The following is a 16,586-nucleotide window of genomic DNA, read 5'->3' as shown; positions in this document are numbered from 1 at the left end:
GTGCACAGACTGCAGGGCCCTTGGTAGGTGGATAAAGGGCATGGGCTTCCAGCTCCACTAGAGCGAACAGCAAAGTGAGGGAGACAGAACAGAGAAAAGTAAACATAAACAAACGTATCATTAGACTTTGTGATAAGTACCATGAGATGCAGGTGAGCGGAGCCCTAAAGAACAACCTGAGCTTGTGTGGGGCTAGGAGGTAGGAGGTCAGAGACAACTGACTTAGAATCATGGGGGATGGTTTTCCTGAGGACACTTAAAAAATGAGAAGCAACCAGCAACTCAAAGAGCATTTCAGTCAACAGGGATAGCATATGCAAAGGCCCCGGGGAAGGAAAGAGCTTGGCATGTTTGAGAGCCTTGAAGGACATCAAGGTGACTAGCATGTGATCAAGAAGAGACAGAGATGTACAGGGCCTTATGGAGCATGGAAAGAAGTTTAGAAATTCCTTAGGTCACAGTAGGGAGCCATTTAATTCTTTGAAGCAGGAGAACACCATCTTCTTTAGGCTGAAAATGCTTGTTATGGCCGCTGTAAGAATAGGGTAGGAGGAGAGAAGAGTCTAATGGGGAGACCAATATAGAGGCTTTGGCATTGATCCAGAGGGCTGATAACTGAGGAGGTGGTAGTGGAGATGAAGAGTGGAGAGATTTAAAGTATAATTTGAAGGCAGAATAGAGAGAAATGGTTCATGAATTAGAAGTGGAGAGTGTTGCAAAGGAAGGGATCAAATATAACTTCCAGTTTTCTAGTTTGAGTAACTCTGGGTGTTGGTGCCATTTACAGAGATAAAACAGAAAGGAAGATTAGGGGTGAGTTTGGGAATCAAGAAATTGTTTAGGGACCTGTTGAGTTTAAGATGGGCCACAGGTAATGGATAAGGCCAAGTAACTAGTTGTATATTTAAGTTTGCTCTTCTGGGGAAAGTGTGGGCTGGAGGTCTATGTATGGGAGTTTTCAGCATATAAATATTTCACCCCAAGGGAACAGATGAGAACATTTAGGGAGATACAGAACATAGACAGAGGAGGCCCGGCTCTGTAAGGCCCCTGGGTATTCCAGAATTTAGTGCTGAAAGGGAAAAAAGAACCTTTTAAGGAATAAGGAATAAGTGGAAAAAGGAATATTAGAGTAATTGTTTGTCAGGGACTCTAAGCTAGAATGTTTCAGGATAGAGGGGCCATTAAAAAAAAAGTTGAACACTTATGTACCAGTGCACATCATGCTGAATATTTATATGGGTGATGTTATATTTTTAATAACTCTTCAAGGTAATTCAACTCATTTTACAAATGTGGAAACTGTAAAAAGATTAAATAATTTGCCCAAGATGCTGTGATAAGGAGCCAAGTTTGGGTCCACGGCCTTACCCTTTGAACCATCCACCTCCATCAATGCATCCTGCAACTAAAAGGTTAAGAGAGGTGAAAACCAAAACAGGTAACTTTTGACTGCATGACGTGATGGAGAACCTAAATGAGTTGCTTTGTGAGAATGGTGGGTGCAAGGCAGGTCTGAGAGGGTTGTGCGTTGATGAAGACATGAAGCCAAGTGCTGTGAAACTGAGAAGGGAAATCGAGAAATGGGATGGTAGCCTTAGGGGGAAAAAAGGTGGGGGGGGTGGTCTTCCTGAAGGGAGGGGAGATGTTAGCACCTGGTTGAGTGCCCCAAGGAATGGTTTAGCAAAGAGGGAGCGATTCATGACCAGGATGGAAAGCAGATAACTTAGGAGTAAGTTGTGAAAGCGAAGGAGCGAAGGAGCAGGAATATTGTCTCCCTTGCCTGCATCCCTTCCTTTTGCATGTAAAATAGAAACGTCTTTCCTTTCTGAGGGATTTGGAGGAGACTTTGGCTCTCTACATCTGTGCCTCCCCAAAGGAAGAAGAGTGACCTCTCAGGCTGTGGAAGGGACTTCAGATGTGTGACCCCACATCCTCTGCCTTCTCTCTTCGGGACCTGAGCCCACAGCATCCTTGTGATGTTCTCTGAACATGGGGCAGCCTCAGCAGGATACTGCTTCTCCAAGCTGCCAGCTTGTGATGGGGTCCCTGACTCCTGTCCTTATTCCTCAGTTGGTTCAAGATTTCCAGAGGGAAGCGAGTAGTTAACATCTTAATACCTCAAGAATAGAGAGAGGATGGAGTTGGATTCAGAGAACACATGGAGAGATTAGCTTTAACAAGAGGAGGACCATACCCTTTTCTGTAATAGGAAGTGTTTTTAAATAATGGGGAAAGATAAATGTAGGTTTATAGAGTTGCCATTGGAAGGAAGACAATGACCTCTTTAATGTAATTTTAAATATTGTATAGTATGTTTGTCTGAAGAAAGTTTAAAATCCAACTTCATTGGTTGGGGGCACACTACCTAGCCTTCATGTGTTGAATCAGTGTTATCAGAACAGAAAAAAAATGTAACAGATCCCCCAGAGATCCTCACATTGGGAGAGAGGACATGGCATGCTCTATCTCGGGTAGCTAGTTAGAATCTATGTGGTTTTCAAAAAAAAACCTTGTAAATCAAAAATACAATCAATAATGCAATCTTAAATATAAAAAACACAAAGCATTATTTTCACTTGAAAACATTTAGGATGACTTAAGGATTTGTTATATTCAATAGGTTGGGGTGGTTTAAAGAAGTAAAGAAACAATGAATTAGAGTGATGTTTTCCGTCAAGTTTCTGAATTAATATGTAAAGAAACCTATGTTTTATTATTTCTTTTTTATTTCTCATATATTCATTTGGGGAAATTGAGATGGAAGATTGTTGTGCTACATTGGCATTTTAACTATAAACCATTGGACTGTGGCCCAGATTATTATTACCTGCAGAAGCTATCTTGATTAAGTTTGGAGATACCTTATGTTGTGCATAAGCAAAACTACATTTTAATCAACTAGTCCATATGCTTTATACAGATAGTTTGTAATAGGCCATGTTAAAAATAGATTCCTTTAATCAGCAATGTTGGATAGAAGCCTAACGTCTTAAAATAGTCTTATTTATTCTGATTCCATCTTCCTAAAATGAATAAACAGAATACAGTCGATGTGGCAATAGCATGTGACAAATCATTTCATCAAAGGTAATACAATTAAATTCCATCTTTCTGAGTTATTGCAAAAGACTGTTCAACATATACAAAAATTTGACTTCCAAATCCTTCAAGCCCTAATCTTTGAATTTGCATAATGTGTTTCTACTTTCAGGATTTTCCAGTTGAAAGGCTTTGAAGTTCCAAGGCAAAAAACCGAAATAAATTGGAAATTTGTGTAATTTCAAAGTGAATGCTTGCATTACAGTGGTATAATTGGAGAGCACGTGGAAGGGGAAACTCATAAAAAATTCTACTACTATTGATAAGTGTTTTGAAATTTTATAGTAGAAAGATAATATACAGAATTCTTTATGAGTGCTCAAAAAATATAAATTAGAACTTACCCATCAAAAAAGTATCTAATATTAGAGGACTTAAAAGTGGTGCATCCCGAACTTGACCCCAGATTTTGATTCCAGGGTCCTTGGTCTTTCAGTTCTCCACGCCATCACTGAAATGTTTTACATAAAGATGTCGATTTATCAAGACTATAGAGTGTTTCTTTAGAAATTAAAAAGCTAGATTTAGTGGAAAAAGAAGTGAAATATTATTCGGATTTGTCATACTATTGGTAATGGAGGAGGGCAATTTCCTTTGTCTGTCTAAGCTCGAAAACCTTCCCATGATCAGGTGGGGTGGACCCTATGTTATATGAATATACTACATTGATTATTCTTTCTGCTCCCAAACTGTCCAAAGTTACTTACTCTCTCAGTTTATCTTCATAGATTTTATATGTGAACTTGCTTGCATTTTTTGTATTATTTCTTGTGGCTTTGTCCTATGATGAAACCATTCATTCATGTACCAATTTATTTATTACGTGCCTTCTATATGGCAAGAACTATGCTAAGTCCTAGAAATGAATTGATGCGCAGACTGAATTTCTGTGAATGTAGAAATTCAGTTGATCTGGTGGTGAGGACTCCTGATTAAAAAATGCTTCTCTCCTACCTCTTTTCTCTGAGCTGGTCTAAGCACAGGGCTATAAATAAACTAGCTGGCAAACTTGGAGGACTCAGATATCTTTTTCATGAAAGGTCAGTAAGAAATGCTAACCTTTTAGGGTTTATTGAACTCTGTAGAGGCAGACTGGTTTTGGATTTAATTTCTACTATTTTTATTATAAAATTAGGAATGATAGCAATGAATACATGTATGCTTCTATATGATTGATATACCAGCCTTGTCCTTCACTGAGTTGAATTCAATTGCATTTAACAAGAAAATTTCTAGCAAACCATTTCTACATGTCACTGCACCTGTGGCTCACTTCTTGAATTTTCTGTCCTCTGAATCTCCAAGATAGGAAAGCATAAATCTCTTAGAATGAATGCAGGGCTAGAAACATACCCTATTATAACAAAGTGTCTGTAATTTTTGTGTCCCATTAACTGTTCCCATACCAATTTGCACTCCCAAAGGATACTTCCGTTGAGACGTTTTGCATTGGTTTGGAATTGTAAAACAAGACTGTGAAATTCCTGATCCCATGTTAATGATATTTTCTGTCCTAATTCTTATGTTTGGGGGTACAAAGAGTAGATTGGCCATGGCAATTATAGAGCAGACTGTAATTGACATATTCTATATCCTGAGGGATTGTTTTCTTGTTTTAATATGTAGTCTTCCAATCTGTCATTTCTTCTGGTTGGACTTCTGAATAAGCTTGTTTTTTGCTGGTTTTGTGGTTTGTTTTTAGCTGCTGATTTTTAGTCAAACTGTACAGGAGCGGGTAACAAAAGCCCTTAATTTTGCCATGTGGAAGTTTTTTAGGCATCTGCTTTCAAAAGCTCTTTTTGAGTGACGAGATTTTTGCAGCACCACAGTACTCAACTTGGAAAATCTGCATTCTCAGCAGGTTTACTACTTAAAGAAAAAAATCCTTACATTAGCTCTTTTAGGAAGCAGGGAGACAGCTTTGCTAAGAGAAATGAGTTGTGCAAATCTCAGATGGTCTTCTCATTGGAAATTACTGGAAAGGAACACAAGTGTTGAGTCTTCGGTGGAGCACAGCCATTTACATGCATCCACGTCTGTGTGTGTACATTTGTGTAAGTATACAACAAATGAGTGAGGTCACAGGGTGAATTTGTTTGGCCACTACTGGTACTGTAGAGTTCTGTCCATCTTACAAAGTGCTATCATTGAAATTAACACATTTTACTTCCTTGGGTCAAGTAGGCAAATCATGAATACCACCATTATGGATAAGAAAACCCAGACAGACTAAGTTCTTGTCCAAAGTCACTGGCTGATGTGTGTCAGAGCTGAAATTTGTCTCTTGTCTCTTAATTCTAAACGGTGGCTTTTTGGTCAGAATATCCTAGTTGGATTCTAGCTTCCCTATTTTTAGCCTCCCAACCAAACTTTTCCTATGGCCTAGGGGATATTCCCATTATACTAGAGTAGACTTCCCAACTGTTGCTTCTATTGCCATGGGCATCCTAATGCTACTTGGTAAGTTGGTAATAGAAGATTCTTTTTTCTTTCCCAGTTGGCTAGAGAGCTCAGGAATATATCCAGTTAGTTATAGTGAAGGTACAATTTAAATTCCACTTGATGGAAGAAGTAATTCCAGTTAAGAACTCAAGTTAAGTGAAAATATGTTTTTCTTAGGTACTTAAGTTGTACAACTTAAATACATAAAGTATTAATGTAGAGTTCTGTCATGAAGTATTCAGACAAGTTAACAAAACTATTAAAAGATGCAAAGCATGACAAAGAAAGATGAAAAGCAATACTTGGTTATGACTTGAAGGGAAGATGATTGAAGGGTGGAGATAGTGAGAAGATGAAAACCCCACATAGTGAGAGGAAATGGGGAAGTAAGACCAAAAGAGAATGACAAATAATAGATCATAGTAATAAAGGGCTAAATGTGAAGAGAACGTTTAGAGAAGCTTCTCCATGGTGAAAGCTATTGAGATAGAGGATTGACCTGCATCCTGGGGAGAAGTCCTGTGTGCTGAGCAACTTAAAGCCACATTCACTTACTGTTGGCACGTTCCGGGCTTAAAGTCTATTAAGTCCTTTGAGCCAAAAGGTGTGTGCATTCCACTCAATTATTTTGAAAATGAGTGGACGATTTTCTTATGTTCCCAGTAAAGTTGAAATAAGTTATGCAAGAATAAAATCTAGCTGATTACTATGAGAATAATTCAGTTTACGTTGGTCGGTATTGGAAGTTTTCTGCCATTCCTTTTTTCCTCTAGTCCCTGTGACTTCACATTTCATCATCTGCCTACAGGGCTGCTTCTGCTCCTTGGAGAACTGGTTGAAATCATCACGAACCCTATTTTCACAGAGTGGGAAAGTCAAAAGCCTTCCTCACACTTCCTTTCCAATTCTCGTCCTTGCTTCCTCCTGATTCCCTGGTCTGTCACCTCTGTGGAGGTTTCTAGTTTAGGTCAACTCTACACAGATTAAAAATATATATACACTCAAGCGAACTTTCCAGTGGATTCAGTTGTTTTCCAAAAGATCTGAGGACTTTCATGGGACAAATACCATATTGCACACCACACAGAGGACTCCCATTTAGCTTGTCCTCTTGTCATCTTCCACTCCTTCAACAAAACCCATGCTCCAGAATAAGTTAAACCCCCACTGCATTTTGTGAAATGCAGTGCAGCCTCCTGTAAGCTCAATGTTTAGCTCAAGTAGTGCAGCAGGGAAGGATCCTAAGAAATGGATGCAGTTTCCTCAGCATCCATAGAATTCCGAAGAACAAAATGATGTCCCATTCCATCCTCTTATAATGAGACTGGAACTTGCATTCTCTGCAGGTGCTATGCTAGACATTTTCCCATAGGATGTTTACCTACTCATCAGAACCTTTTGGGGATGTTGTATCCTTACTTTATAGATGAGGAGACTGAGTCTCAGACAAGTGTCCAACGTTGTTGCTATGCTGAAAGGCAGTATTTCAATACCTGTGAGGAGCAGTAGGAATAGTTCTTTGTTGTTCAAGAATAGAGGGGCGAGAAAAGGCAAAGATGATGAAGCATCAGATGGTCTGCCTGTTGGAGCCAGGCCAAGAGGGATGGCTCCTTTGATTTATTTCCTTTTCCCCATCTAAGACATTGACACTTCTTTCCCTTTGGAGATGCAAAGCACATTAAACCCAGATCCTTTCAGTGCCTATTAAGAGATAATTTTTTGTCTCCATTTGCACTGTTTCATTTATCATCAGTGGGTGTTTTTTCTCATGTACACCTACAGAGTCTATTATGCTATATTTACATTTGTTTAGCACATTTAATTAAGAACATTGTTAAAAATTTAGAAATACTTCCCTTTCATGAAGCGTGGAAATTGAAGTAGCATTTAACAGGTTTCGTTGTCAACCACAGTAGTCACGTTCAGACTCTTTAGAGGAGTAATTCAGTTACCCATACGGTTCTGCTTCTGAAGAACATGCGACATGAAGTCTTTTCTTAAGCAAGCCCACAAACCTACTAGCAGTGTTCCAGACTCCAGCAGTAACAATGGAAACATGATACCCTTCAAGTCCTGACTGGGGAGAGTGTCTGGTGGGGAAGGACAAAAAGAAGAGGGAAAATTGACTGCTTGCCTTTGGCCTTTGGAGCCCAGAGCTACGTCCTTTGCTCATTCCAAGAAGGCTGTGAAAGGAGTTAGGGGACCGTTAGATGTTTACAGTGATGGAGAACTTCATTAATTATAGTATCTAGCACTTTATCAAACAGAAGTCGCCATTGCTGATGTTCTCCATTGTGAGGCTTAAGTCTAGTAACTCTGATCCATTCTACAGCAGACCAACAGAAAACATAAACAGTTCCTGGTGATAAAATAATCTATGTGAATTTGAGATAAAATTTTTCATGTTTGCATTTGGAAAATAATCTTTGCTGAGACCTGGAGAGCAGTTAGATTTCTTTCAGTTAAATGTAGTACCTTTCTTTTCAATCCCTATTCCTCTGCACATCCCCCCACAAAAAAAAAAAGAAGAAGAAGAAGAAAAGCTTGATATTGAAACTCAAATTTAATTTTGAAATAAAGTTTATAAGATGAGCTATAGAAAATTAGCATTTTTATAGTTGAAAATGATCAAATATTGGTGATTTCTTAGCATTTGTAGGGTTCAATATAATATTTTTAGTGTAGTCTGAGTCTTTCTATGTCTAAGCGTCCTTTTCTGGAAAGCCACATTGGAACAAATTAACTTTGTTGCCTCAACCACCTCCAACTTGTTTCTTAACTTATTAATCTTAATACCTTCTTTAGCTGAGTTTAGTACTACTATAACTTTTAGCTCCAGTCTACAAACTCCAAACTAGGACAAGGATGATATTATGGGAAGATCAAGGCATTAATAAGAAGTAGATAACCCCGTGCTAAGTCAATCCATGTTTCCTCAAGTAGGTGGTACGCTAGTTGATTTTGGTGCCTACTCCTTGAAAGACATTGCATATCATTTGCTTAACTTGGAGATACATTCTTCAACCTGATTTCAACCAGGATGATTCTTTTAAAATACAGTCATCATGCCATGCCTCATTTGCTCAAACCCTCCGTTGGCCTTTAATGGTCAGTGTTTAATGACCTTGAAGCTGTATGTAACCTGTCCTCTTTCCCCAGCCCCCAAGCACCATTTTGTTGACCTCATTTCCTGCTTTAGTCTTCCTTCCTTTCTCTACTCCAGCCACTTTGTTCCTCTAACACAAAAAAACAAGTTCCTCACTTGTTAGAATGCTGCTCTCCAAAAGTGCTCACAGTTCCTGCTTTCAGGTCTCTTCTCAAAAGTCCGATGGTCTGAGAGCCCTACCTTGGCTCTCCTTATATAAAGGAGTACGTGGGTACACCTCTACTCTCTAGCCCTTTTCTTCTGCTTCATTTTAACCCCTGGCACTTTTTGCCACCTGATTTGTTAAATATTGGTTGGTTCATTTGCTTATGACTTGTTTTCGTCCATAAGAATGAGGATTCCACAATGGCAGGTGTTTTGCCTCTTTTGTTCACTGTGTATCCCTGGTGCCCAGAATAGTACCTGGTGCAGAGCCGCCATCTGAGGAATGGATGAATAGTCCTTTCAGTTCATGAAAAGCAGGGAATTGGGGGTGGGAAACAGCCATCTCCAGTGAGGAAAGCATCCCTTCTTGGATTGACACTCAAGAGCCACCTTTGGGAGGCTGCTGGGGGCCAAGAACTTCATTCTGTTTCTTTTTACTGTCACCTTTCTGTGGCAAGTAGCCATTCAGTAACTATATATAATCTTCACTGTAAGTGAATAAGTTAAAAATTCAGTCCATTTTGGATGGAAACTTTTTATTGGAATATACCATATACTCAGGAAAAATGCAAAAACAATAGATCATTAGATTTTCATAAAGTAAATACATACTGGTACCCAGAACCCAGATCAAGAAACAAAACAGTACCAGAATCCCCGAAAGCCCTTTCTGTCTCTATTGATGTAATAACTCCCCAACAGTCATCCTACCCACACTTCTAATATCATAGATAGTGTTGCTTCTATCTGAACTTTATATGAATGGAATCATGCACTGTGTTCTTTTTTGTATCTGTCTTCTTTTGTTCAACATTATTTTTATGAAAACCATTCATGTTGTTGCAAGTATTGTAGTTTGTTCACTTCCACTGCCGTATAAAAACTCCATTTTATAAGTAGTATCACAACTCATTTACCCATTTCTACTGTTGGTGAGACATTTGGGTTGTTTTCGATATTTGTGTATTACAAATAGTGCTTCTGTGAATATTCTTGACTGGATTTTTTAGTGAACATGTCTGTATATGTGCAGGATAAATACTGAGTCAAAAGATGCATTGCCTTCAGCTAAGCAGATAATTCCAGGCATTTGCGCAAAGTGGTCCCATCAACAGTGTCCCAGAATTCCCATTGCTTCTCATCACCACACTTTATATCATGTCTTTGACATTTTAGCCATTCTGGGGGCTCTGAGTGAAATGTGATTTTTTTTAATTTAATTTTTATTAAAAAAATTTTTTTGTCTCTTTGGGGGGGGTAACTAGGTCTATTTATTTATTTATTATTATTATTTTTTTTTAATGGAGGCACTGGGGATTGACCCCAGGACCTTGTGCATGCTAAGTGCATACTATACCACTGAGCTATACCCTCCCCCTGAGTGCAGTGTGATCTTAATTTGCATTTCTCAAGACTAGTGCTGTTGAGCACTTGTTAATATATTCATTGGCAATTTGGATAAAGTGAGTCAATTTTCATGAATAGTAAGTAGATAATATAAATGGTATGTGAATATGGCAGATATCATGTAGGTGATAATTAAATGACTAAAATTTAGTAAACACTACTTTCATTAAAGTCTCTTTTACTGATTGATATATTTGATTCCTTTAACAAAGCTTTTGCTCTGGTAAATTCAATTTAATAGAAGCTTATTGAGATTTAATGATGAATAACCCTCTATGCAGAATGGTGGGAGGCTACCAAGGGCCGTGTCATAGAAAGCTTCCCAGAGGAGGCCCCATCTAAACTGAGCCTAGAAGCACGAGCAGGGTCTGACAGGGGGTCAGAAACTGGAGGCTAAAGTAAAGCCTGGAGGTGTGAAGATGTGTGAAGACTTTTAGGAAATTGCAACTGTGTAGGTAGGATTACCGTAACTGATAAAGAAAACTGCCAATTTGTTTTCCATAGGGAGTTAAGATTTGAAAAATGGCACTTAATGTTGGCCTCCAGAAGTACCAAGGGCCGAAAGTAAGCAGGGCTTAGGGTTCAGTTATGTGACAAATATCAAGCTGTGTAGCTAGAAGTTGTATGAATTTAACTCCTATCACTTACTGATTATTTTTACACAAAGAGACATGTTCTCATGCATGAGTGGGGAAAATGTTTTATGGATAACCTTTTGCTCTCCATGTTAGGCCTGATGTCAGCTCTCTAAAATGTAGAAGTAAGCAATACATTTATTGCCATTGAGAGTATCTGGAGAAACAGTATAAACTATAATTTTTCCAGCTGAGATGCTGTTACTGATTAAACTGAAAAGCACTGGCAGCCTCTACTTATACAGATAAGCATTTCATTATTATTGTTTGGGTTGCATTTATTTATTTCTGGCTAACATTTTACTATAGAATTAAAAAATACTCTTTTCAGAACTAAAACCAACTGCAAAATGCATTATCTTAAAATGTGTCTGACACCACATTTTAGTTTGCTATTTGAAAAATGAGAGTCGTTTATCACTTTATATTTTAGTGTATTTTAGTGAAACCTTTCAAAAAGATAAAACAGAAGAAAATTTTGTTCCCCATTAGTTCCAAAAGTATTTGAAGAATTTAAAATACTGTAGGGAAAGTCTATAATTTCTGAATAAACCTTGTCCTATTTCAGGGCCAAATATAACTCAGCTGTTGAAAAAAAAAATTATGATGGAGAGAAACATGAAAACAATGTGTCTCTCTCTGGAGTGAGTAATTACAGCATGTGGTCTTTTTCATTTGTAGGTTGAAGAAAAAGTCCCAGTCTGTGGATATTACTGCTCCAGGGTTCAACCCTTTGGCTGGTGCAGGAAAGCAAATGCCACAAGCCAGTAAACCCCCTGCACCCAAGACGCCCATCATTGAAGAAGAACAGAACAACACAGCAAATTCCCAGAAGCATCCTTCTCGAAGGAGTGAACTGAAGAGGTTCTATACCATTGGTGAGTACCGTGTTTCATGCAAGTGTGCAGATGAGGTCTGTCTAAACAGCACAGTGAACGTATGGGGCTGTAACTGAATGCCCCCTTTTCATAGTACGTACACAGTCATCCCTCAGTATCCATGGAGATTGGTTCCTAGGCCCCTTGGGGAGACCAAAATCCAAGGATACTCAAGCCCCTTGTATAAAATGGCAGAGTGTTTGCATATAACCTAGCACATCCTCCTATATACTTTAAATCATCTCTAGGTTACTTATAACACTGAATATCATGTAAATGCTATGTAAGTTGTTCTGGGTGTACAGCAAATTCAAGTTTTGCTCTTTTGGAACTTTCTGGATCAATCTTGGTTTGTTGAATCTGTGGATGCGGAACCCGTGGGTACAAACAGCCGACTGTGAATCTCTCATGGTTTATGTGGACATTTTCTCATATAGTCTGAACATGGAGATGGAAAAATACTGAAAACTTTCAGCAAAGTTAAATAAGAGAGCAAGCTCAAGCTTCTATATTTTGCCTAAGAAAAGTAAATTATGTGAAGTGAGGATACAGCATACCCAAAAGGTTCTGAGGAGTAAGTAGACATCCTATGGGAAAGTGTCTAGCATAGCACCTGCAGAGAATGCAAGTTCCAGTTTCTTTTTAAGAGGATGGAAGGGGACATCCTTTTGTTCTGAGAAATCAATTAGGCTGGTTTCCATTACAGGACATTCGATGTATTAATAATAGATTTTTTCAAAGAGTTGTTTTTTACTTTCCTTGGCCGAAAGATGGTTTATGAAAAGGCTAATGGAATTGATATTTGCAGCATGATTGAAGGGAAATTAAATGGTCCTCAAGCTTCCCAGCATTGTTTTAAAGAGGAGGTGCCCAGCTGTTCTTCATTTCTACCAAGAAAAGGATAAGTTTCAGCAAAGAATATTAAAATTAAATATCAGGGGAGGATAAAAAATTTGAGTCTGTGTTACTGGGAAGTTTGGTTTGTGTTTTTTCAAGTACAGCTGTGACCTCTTGAGAGTGGTTTAGGCGTCAACTTGCCTGGGAAAGTACAAAGATTGGCTCTCAAAGGACGTAATGGTTTTGGTCAATGGCAGGAAGGCTGAAGGGCGATCATTCACTCCATGCTGCCTGTGGAGCTCTTTCTGTGGCTCACAGAGGCAGGGTGGATCAGTGGTGAGGAACTTGGCCTCTGACATCTGATGTCGAAGTTGGAATCCCATTCCCCCTTGCTAGCTATGTGACCAGAAACAAGGTACTTAAACTCTCAAAGCTCAGTGTCTTCACTCATAAAGGATATAAAATTAATGCTTCCTGGAAGGGCTGTTGGAGGAAGTTAATGAAGTAGTCTACATGGAGCACTTATAATAGTACCTGGAACTTGGAAGTCCTCTGTGAAGAGTAGGGAGCTTGTTGTTGTGCATTAAAGATGTGGCATCCATGAGACGGCATGATCCCTGCCCTCCTGCCCTGATCCTTCTGGATTTCCTCACGTATCCCCTGCTAAAACCCTGCTTCCTCATTCCCCACAAGATAAGGTGCTTGTTCTGTAAACCTTTCACGCTCCCCCTCATTTACTCTCTAGCTTAGTCTCAGACCCCAGCTGCACACTCCAGCCATGCTCTTGTGGTTTCCCAAAGGTGTCCTTCTCTATGATGTCCTGTGGGCTTTATGTAAGTGTTTCCTTCTGCTTAGAATAGTGTTAGAATTCAGCCCAAACTCCCCTCATACTTGGCTACAACTTCCGCACATGTGATCAACATGAATAGATTTCGAAGTATTTTAACATACACGTTGTCAGTTTTTTAGGTGACTGACAAATACTTGTTGGATTCAATCAATCCTTATAAAATTCCTGAAGGGCGAGGGGGACACTGATTCTGGCTGCCATGTGGAAGGAAGTCTCTGGAAGTTGAGTGACTTATTCATGTCACAGTGGAAGTAGTGGCAAAGCCGAGGAAAGAATCTCAATAGGCTGATAACTAATAAGCTTATCTTCTACATGTTTTCGGGTCAAGTTCTCTTCTCAAAAACAAAAACACAGATGAAATTAGGTCATTGACAGAGATCTCAAGAGAGGTTTCCCAAGCTCTAGTCCATACCATTAATGGTGAAACAGATGGATTGAACAAAGAATGGTGGTTTTTCATGAAATTATATTTATTCAGTTAAAGTGACCATCTTTTCCTTCTTTTCTCTCATCCTTCCTCGTTCCTTTCTTCTTCCCTGCCTCCTCTCTTCTTGTCTTTTCTGCTTCCTCATGTTAAAATGTACTGTCTCCTGTGAAATGATGGCAGGGTATCTATCAGGGTAGAACTTGTTTAATAAGATGTGTTATTTTTAAATCTCCCTGCTTGTCAAAATTAAGTTAGGAAATGTTCCAAAAATATTCTTTTGAAATTTTACTCTTATGTGAAATTGTAAAAATCTGAAATCCACTGATCCTGTCCTTTGCCATGCCTTCAGAATTGAATACCGTCAACATTCCAGACTTAATGAAACACAGTTAAATACAAATTTAAATCTTGCTAATCCCAGGCTGCGTACATATTGAAAAGGAAGCATACAGAATTAGGTCTTCCCTGGGAATTCTTCTGAGTAGTTGACAAAATTAAAACAGTAATAACTAGTTTGGAAACTCTAAAAAGGGAAAAGCAAGACACATATTTAACTGCTTTTTAATTGCTATACACCATGCATTTTAAAATATCATGATGTAACTTATATGCCTCTCATTGTAAAGCCAGACTTTTTAATTATAAGAATAAGAAAGATCAACCCTAAAGTGAAAATACTGTAATGAGAGAGGGGGAAGTGAAAAAGGAAAAGGCTAATCTTGCTGGAGGCGACACATTCTGCAGCATGAAACTAGGTCATCACTGAGCCAGAAACTTTCTCTCCAAGCTAGAGGAGTCTTCATGTAAAAGCAGGAAGTCTCTCTGATTTAATCACAAGAACCAACTTGGCATACAGGTCACTGTCTATAAGCACAGAAACTAAAATTGGTAACTGCTCTGAGGGTTCAAATTAAATTATGTTCTTGAGAAAAGCAACTTTATTTTGAATTCAAGTTTCTTCTGACAGTTTGATGACTTCTTCTATTTTCTGGGTCATGAGAATGTTTAGGGAAAATTATTCCATTGCTGAGGGTTCCTTGTTATACATGGAATCTGGAATTCCCTAAATTGACCTGGGCTTTTCACAGATTTTAAAGACTGGTACATAAGTAGAAGTGCCTTTTCTTTTTGATGCACAATGCATAAGAATGGGCCATTTTGTGGGGAGGGTATAGCTCAAATGGTAGAGCTCATGTTTAGCATGCATGAGGTCCTAGGTTCAGTTCCCAGTACTTCCTCTAAAAATAAACAAATAAATAAGCCTGATTACCACTGCCCCCCAAAAGGGCCATTTTTATTAAGATAGTGGAATTTGAAGAAAATCCAAGTTCAATCTTAAGTTCATTTGTGGGATAAGCAGACCTTGGGATCCAGTGTATGAGAGCCTGTATCTGTGTGTCTATGTGTTAGAGTATTTGAATGGGTTTTTATTTCACGTCATTTTTTAGTTCCATTTAAAATCCATTTTTAAACGTGAGGCCTAGGGAAACTCACAGGCAGAACTCTTTCTCAACTCTAGAATAAATATGAAAGCTTTGTTTCTTCAAGAGAGATTAGATTTTTTTTTTTTACTGAAAATTTATATAATTTTAATTAGATTTTACTAAGCAGTAGTAGGTGTACTCAGGAGGAAGAAAACTATGTTTGATACCCCTGTAGACTGGTAGTGTTTATAATGTGCCAGGTAAACTGGCCAACTCTAATTTACAGAATTAGCTCCATATTTTGTACATTTGGCTTGCTCCTTGTTGCCCTAATTCTGTTATTGTTCTCTGTCAGAAGTAATCAGCCCAGGATCAAGAAACACAGCTTAATCATGGCTGTGATAAATGGATTAAGAAATGTCAATACCCAGAGGTTTCCCTGAGCTACTGGTGCTGGTGTTGGTGTGTGAGTTGCAGCATAACTTACAATTTATTAAAAACAATAATTGAGATTTGCAGATACTGACTACTGTATATAAACTAGAGAAACAACAGATTTCTTCTGTACAGCACAGGGAAGTATATTCAATATCTTGTAGTAACCTATAATGAAAAAGAACATGAAAATGAATATATGTATGTATATATATGACTGAAACATTATGCTAGATGCCAGAAATTGACATAACATTATAAAATGACTATACTTTAATAAAAAAAAATTAGACAATAATAAAAAATATGGATAAGGTGAAATCAATAACTACTGGTATAAAGCACTCAGAGCAAAATAATTAGCTTCTTTCTTATATTAAAGTTAAACCCCAAAAGAATTTCTACAACAGAAAAAAAAATTATACCTGTCAGTTTATGTAATGATTTTTAAGCAGCCTAATTCAAGATATACTGGTTAAAGTCGTAGAATAATTAAAATTGTCACTGCTTTGTGGTAGAGAAATCATCATGATTTTATTTGAAATTTGCTAAATTGCTATGAAAATAAGTCCTTCAGCACTGCTGGCCATCAAAACTTGCCCTTTCTACCCACCAGTGTTTATAGGAACCTTCTGTTTCACCGAGCCAGCGCTAGGGGAAGAAAAGGACAGATTATTAAGAAACACCTACTTTATTTTAAACATGCAGGGATAGAATTAATGGCAGTTTGAACAGTGAAATAATATGTCTAAATTTCCCCAGTATTCCTGTTTTTTAAAGAGCGTCAATTTAAAGAGCTTCTAGGATCTTGCGCACATTGAGAGGTAAAACTATTGAGG

General features: G+C 38.2%; 1 protein-coding gene across 3 annotated transcripts in view; it reads left to right on the top strand.

Annotated features, from left to right (window-relative positions):
* The window catches only part of OXR1 (oxidation resistance 1), a 378,919-nt gene that overhangs the window by 179,326 nt on the left and 183,007 nt on the right, over positions 1-16,586 (top strand). For all 3 annotated transcript variants that reach the window (XM_031439482.2, XM_010981859.3, XM_031439480.2), the window contains exon 3: positions 11,578-11,774. In XM_031439482.2, coding sequence (XP_031295342.1) covers positions 11,578-11,774 — 197 coding nt within the window. The remainder of the gene's footprint in view (positions 1-11,577; positions 11,775-16,586) is intronic.

This window comes from Camelus dromedarius, chromosome 20 (genome assembly GCF_036321535.1).
Source record: "Camelus dromedarius isolate mCamDro1 chromosome 20, mCamDro1.pat, whole genome shotgun sequence".
NCBI classification, from domain to species: domain Eukaryota; kingdom Metazoa; phylum Chordata; class Mammalia; order Artiodactyla; family Camelidae; genus Camelus; species Camelus dromedarius.
Note: the sequence above shows the minus strand (reverse complement) of the source record. Positions and strands in the feature narration are given on the sequence as shown.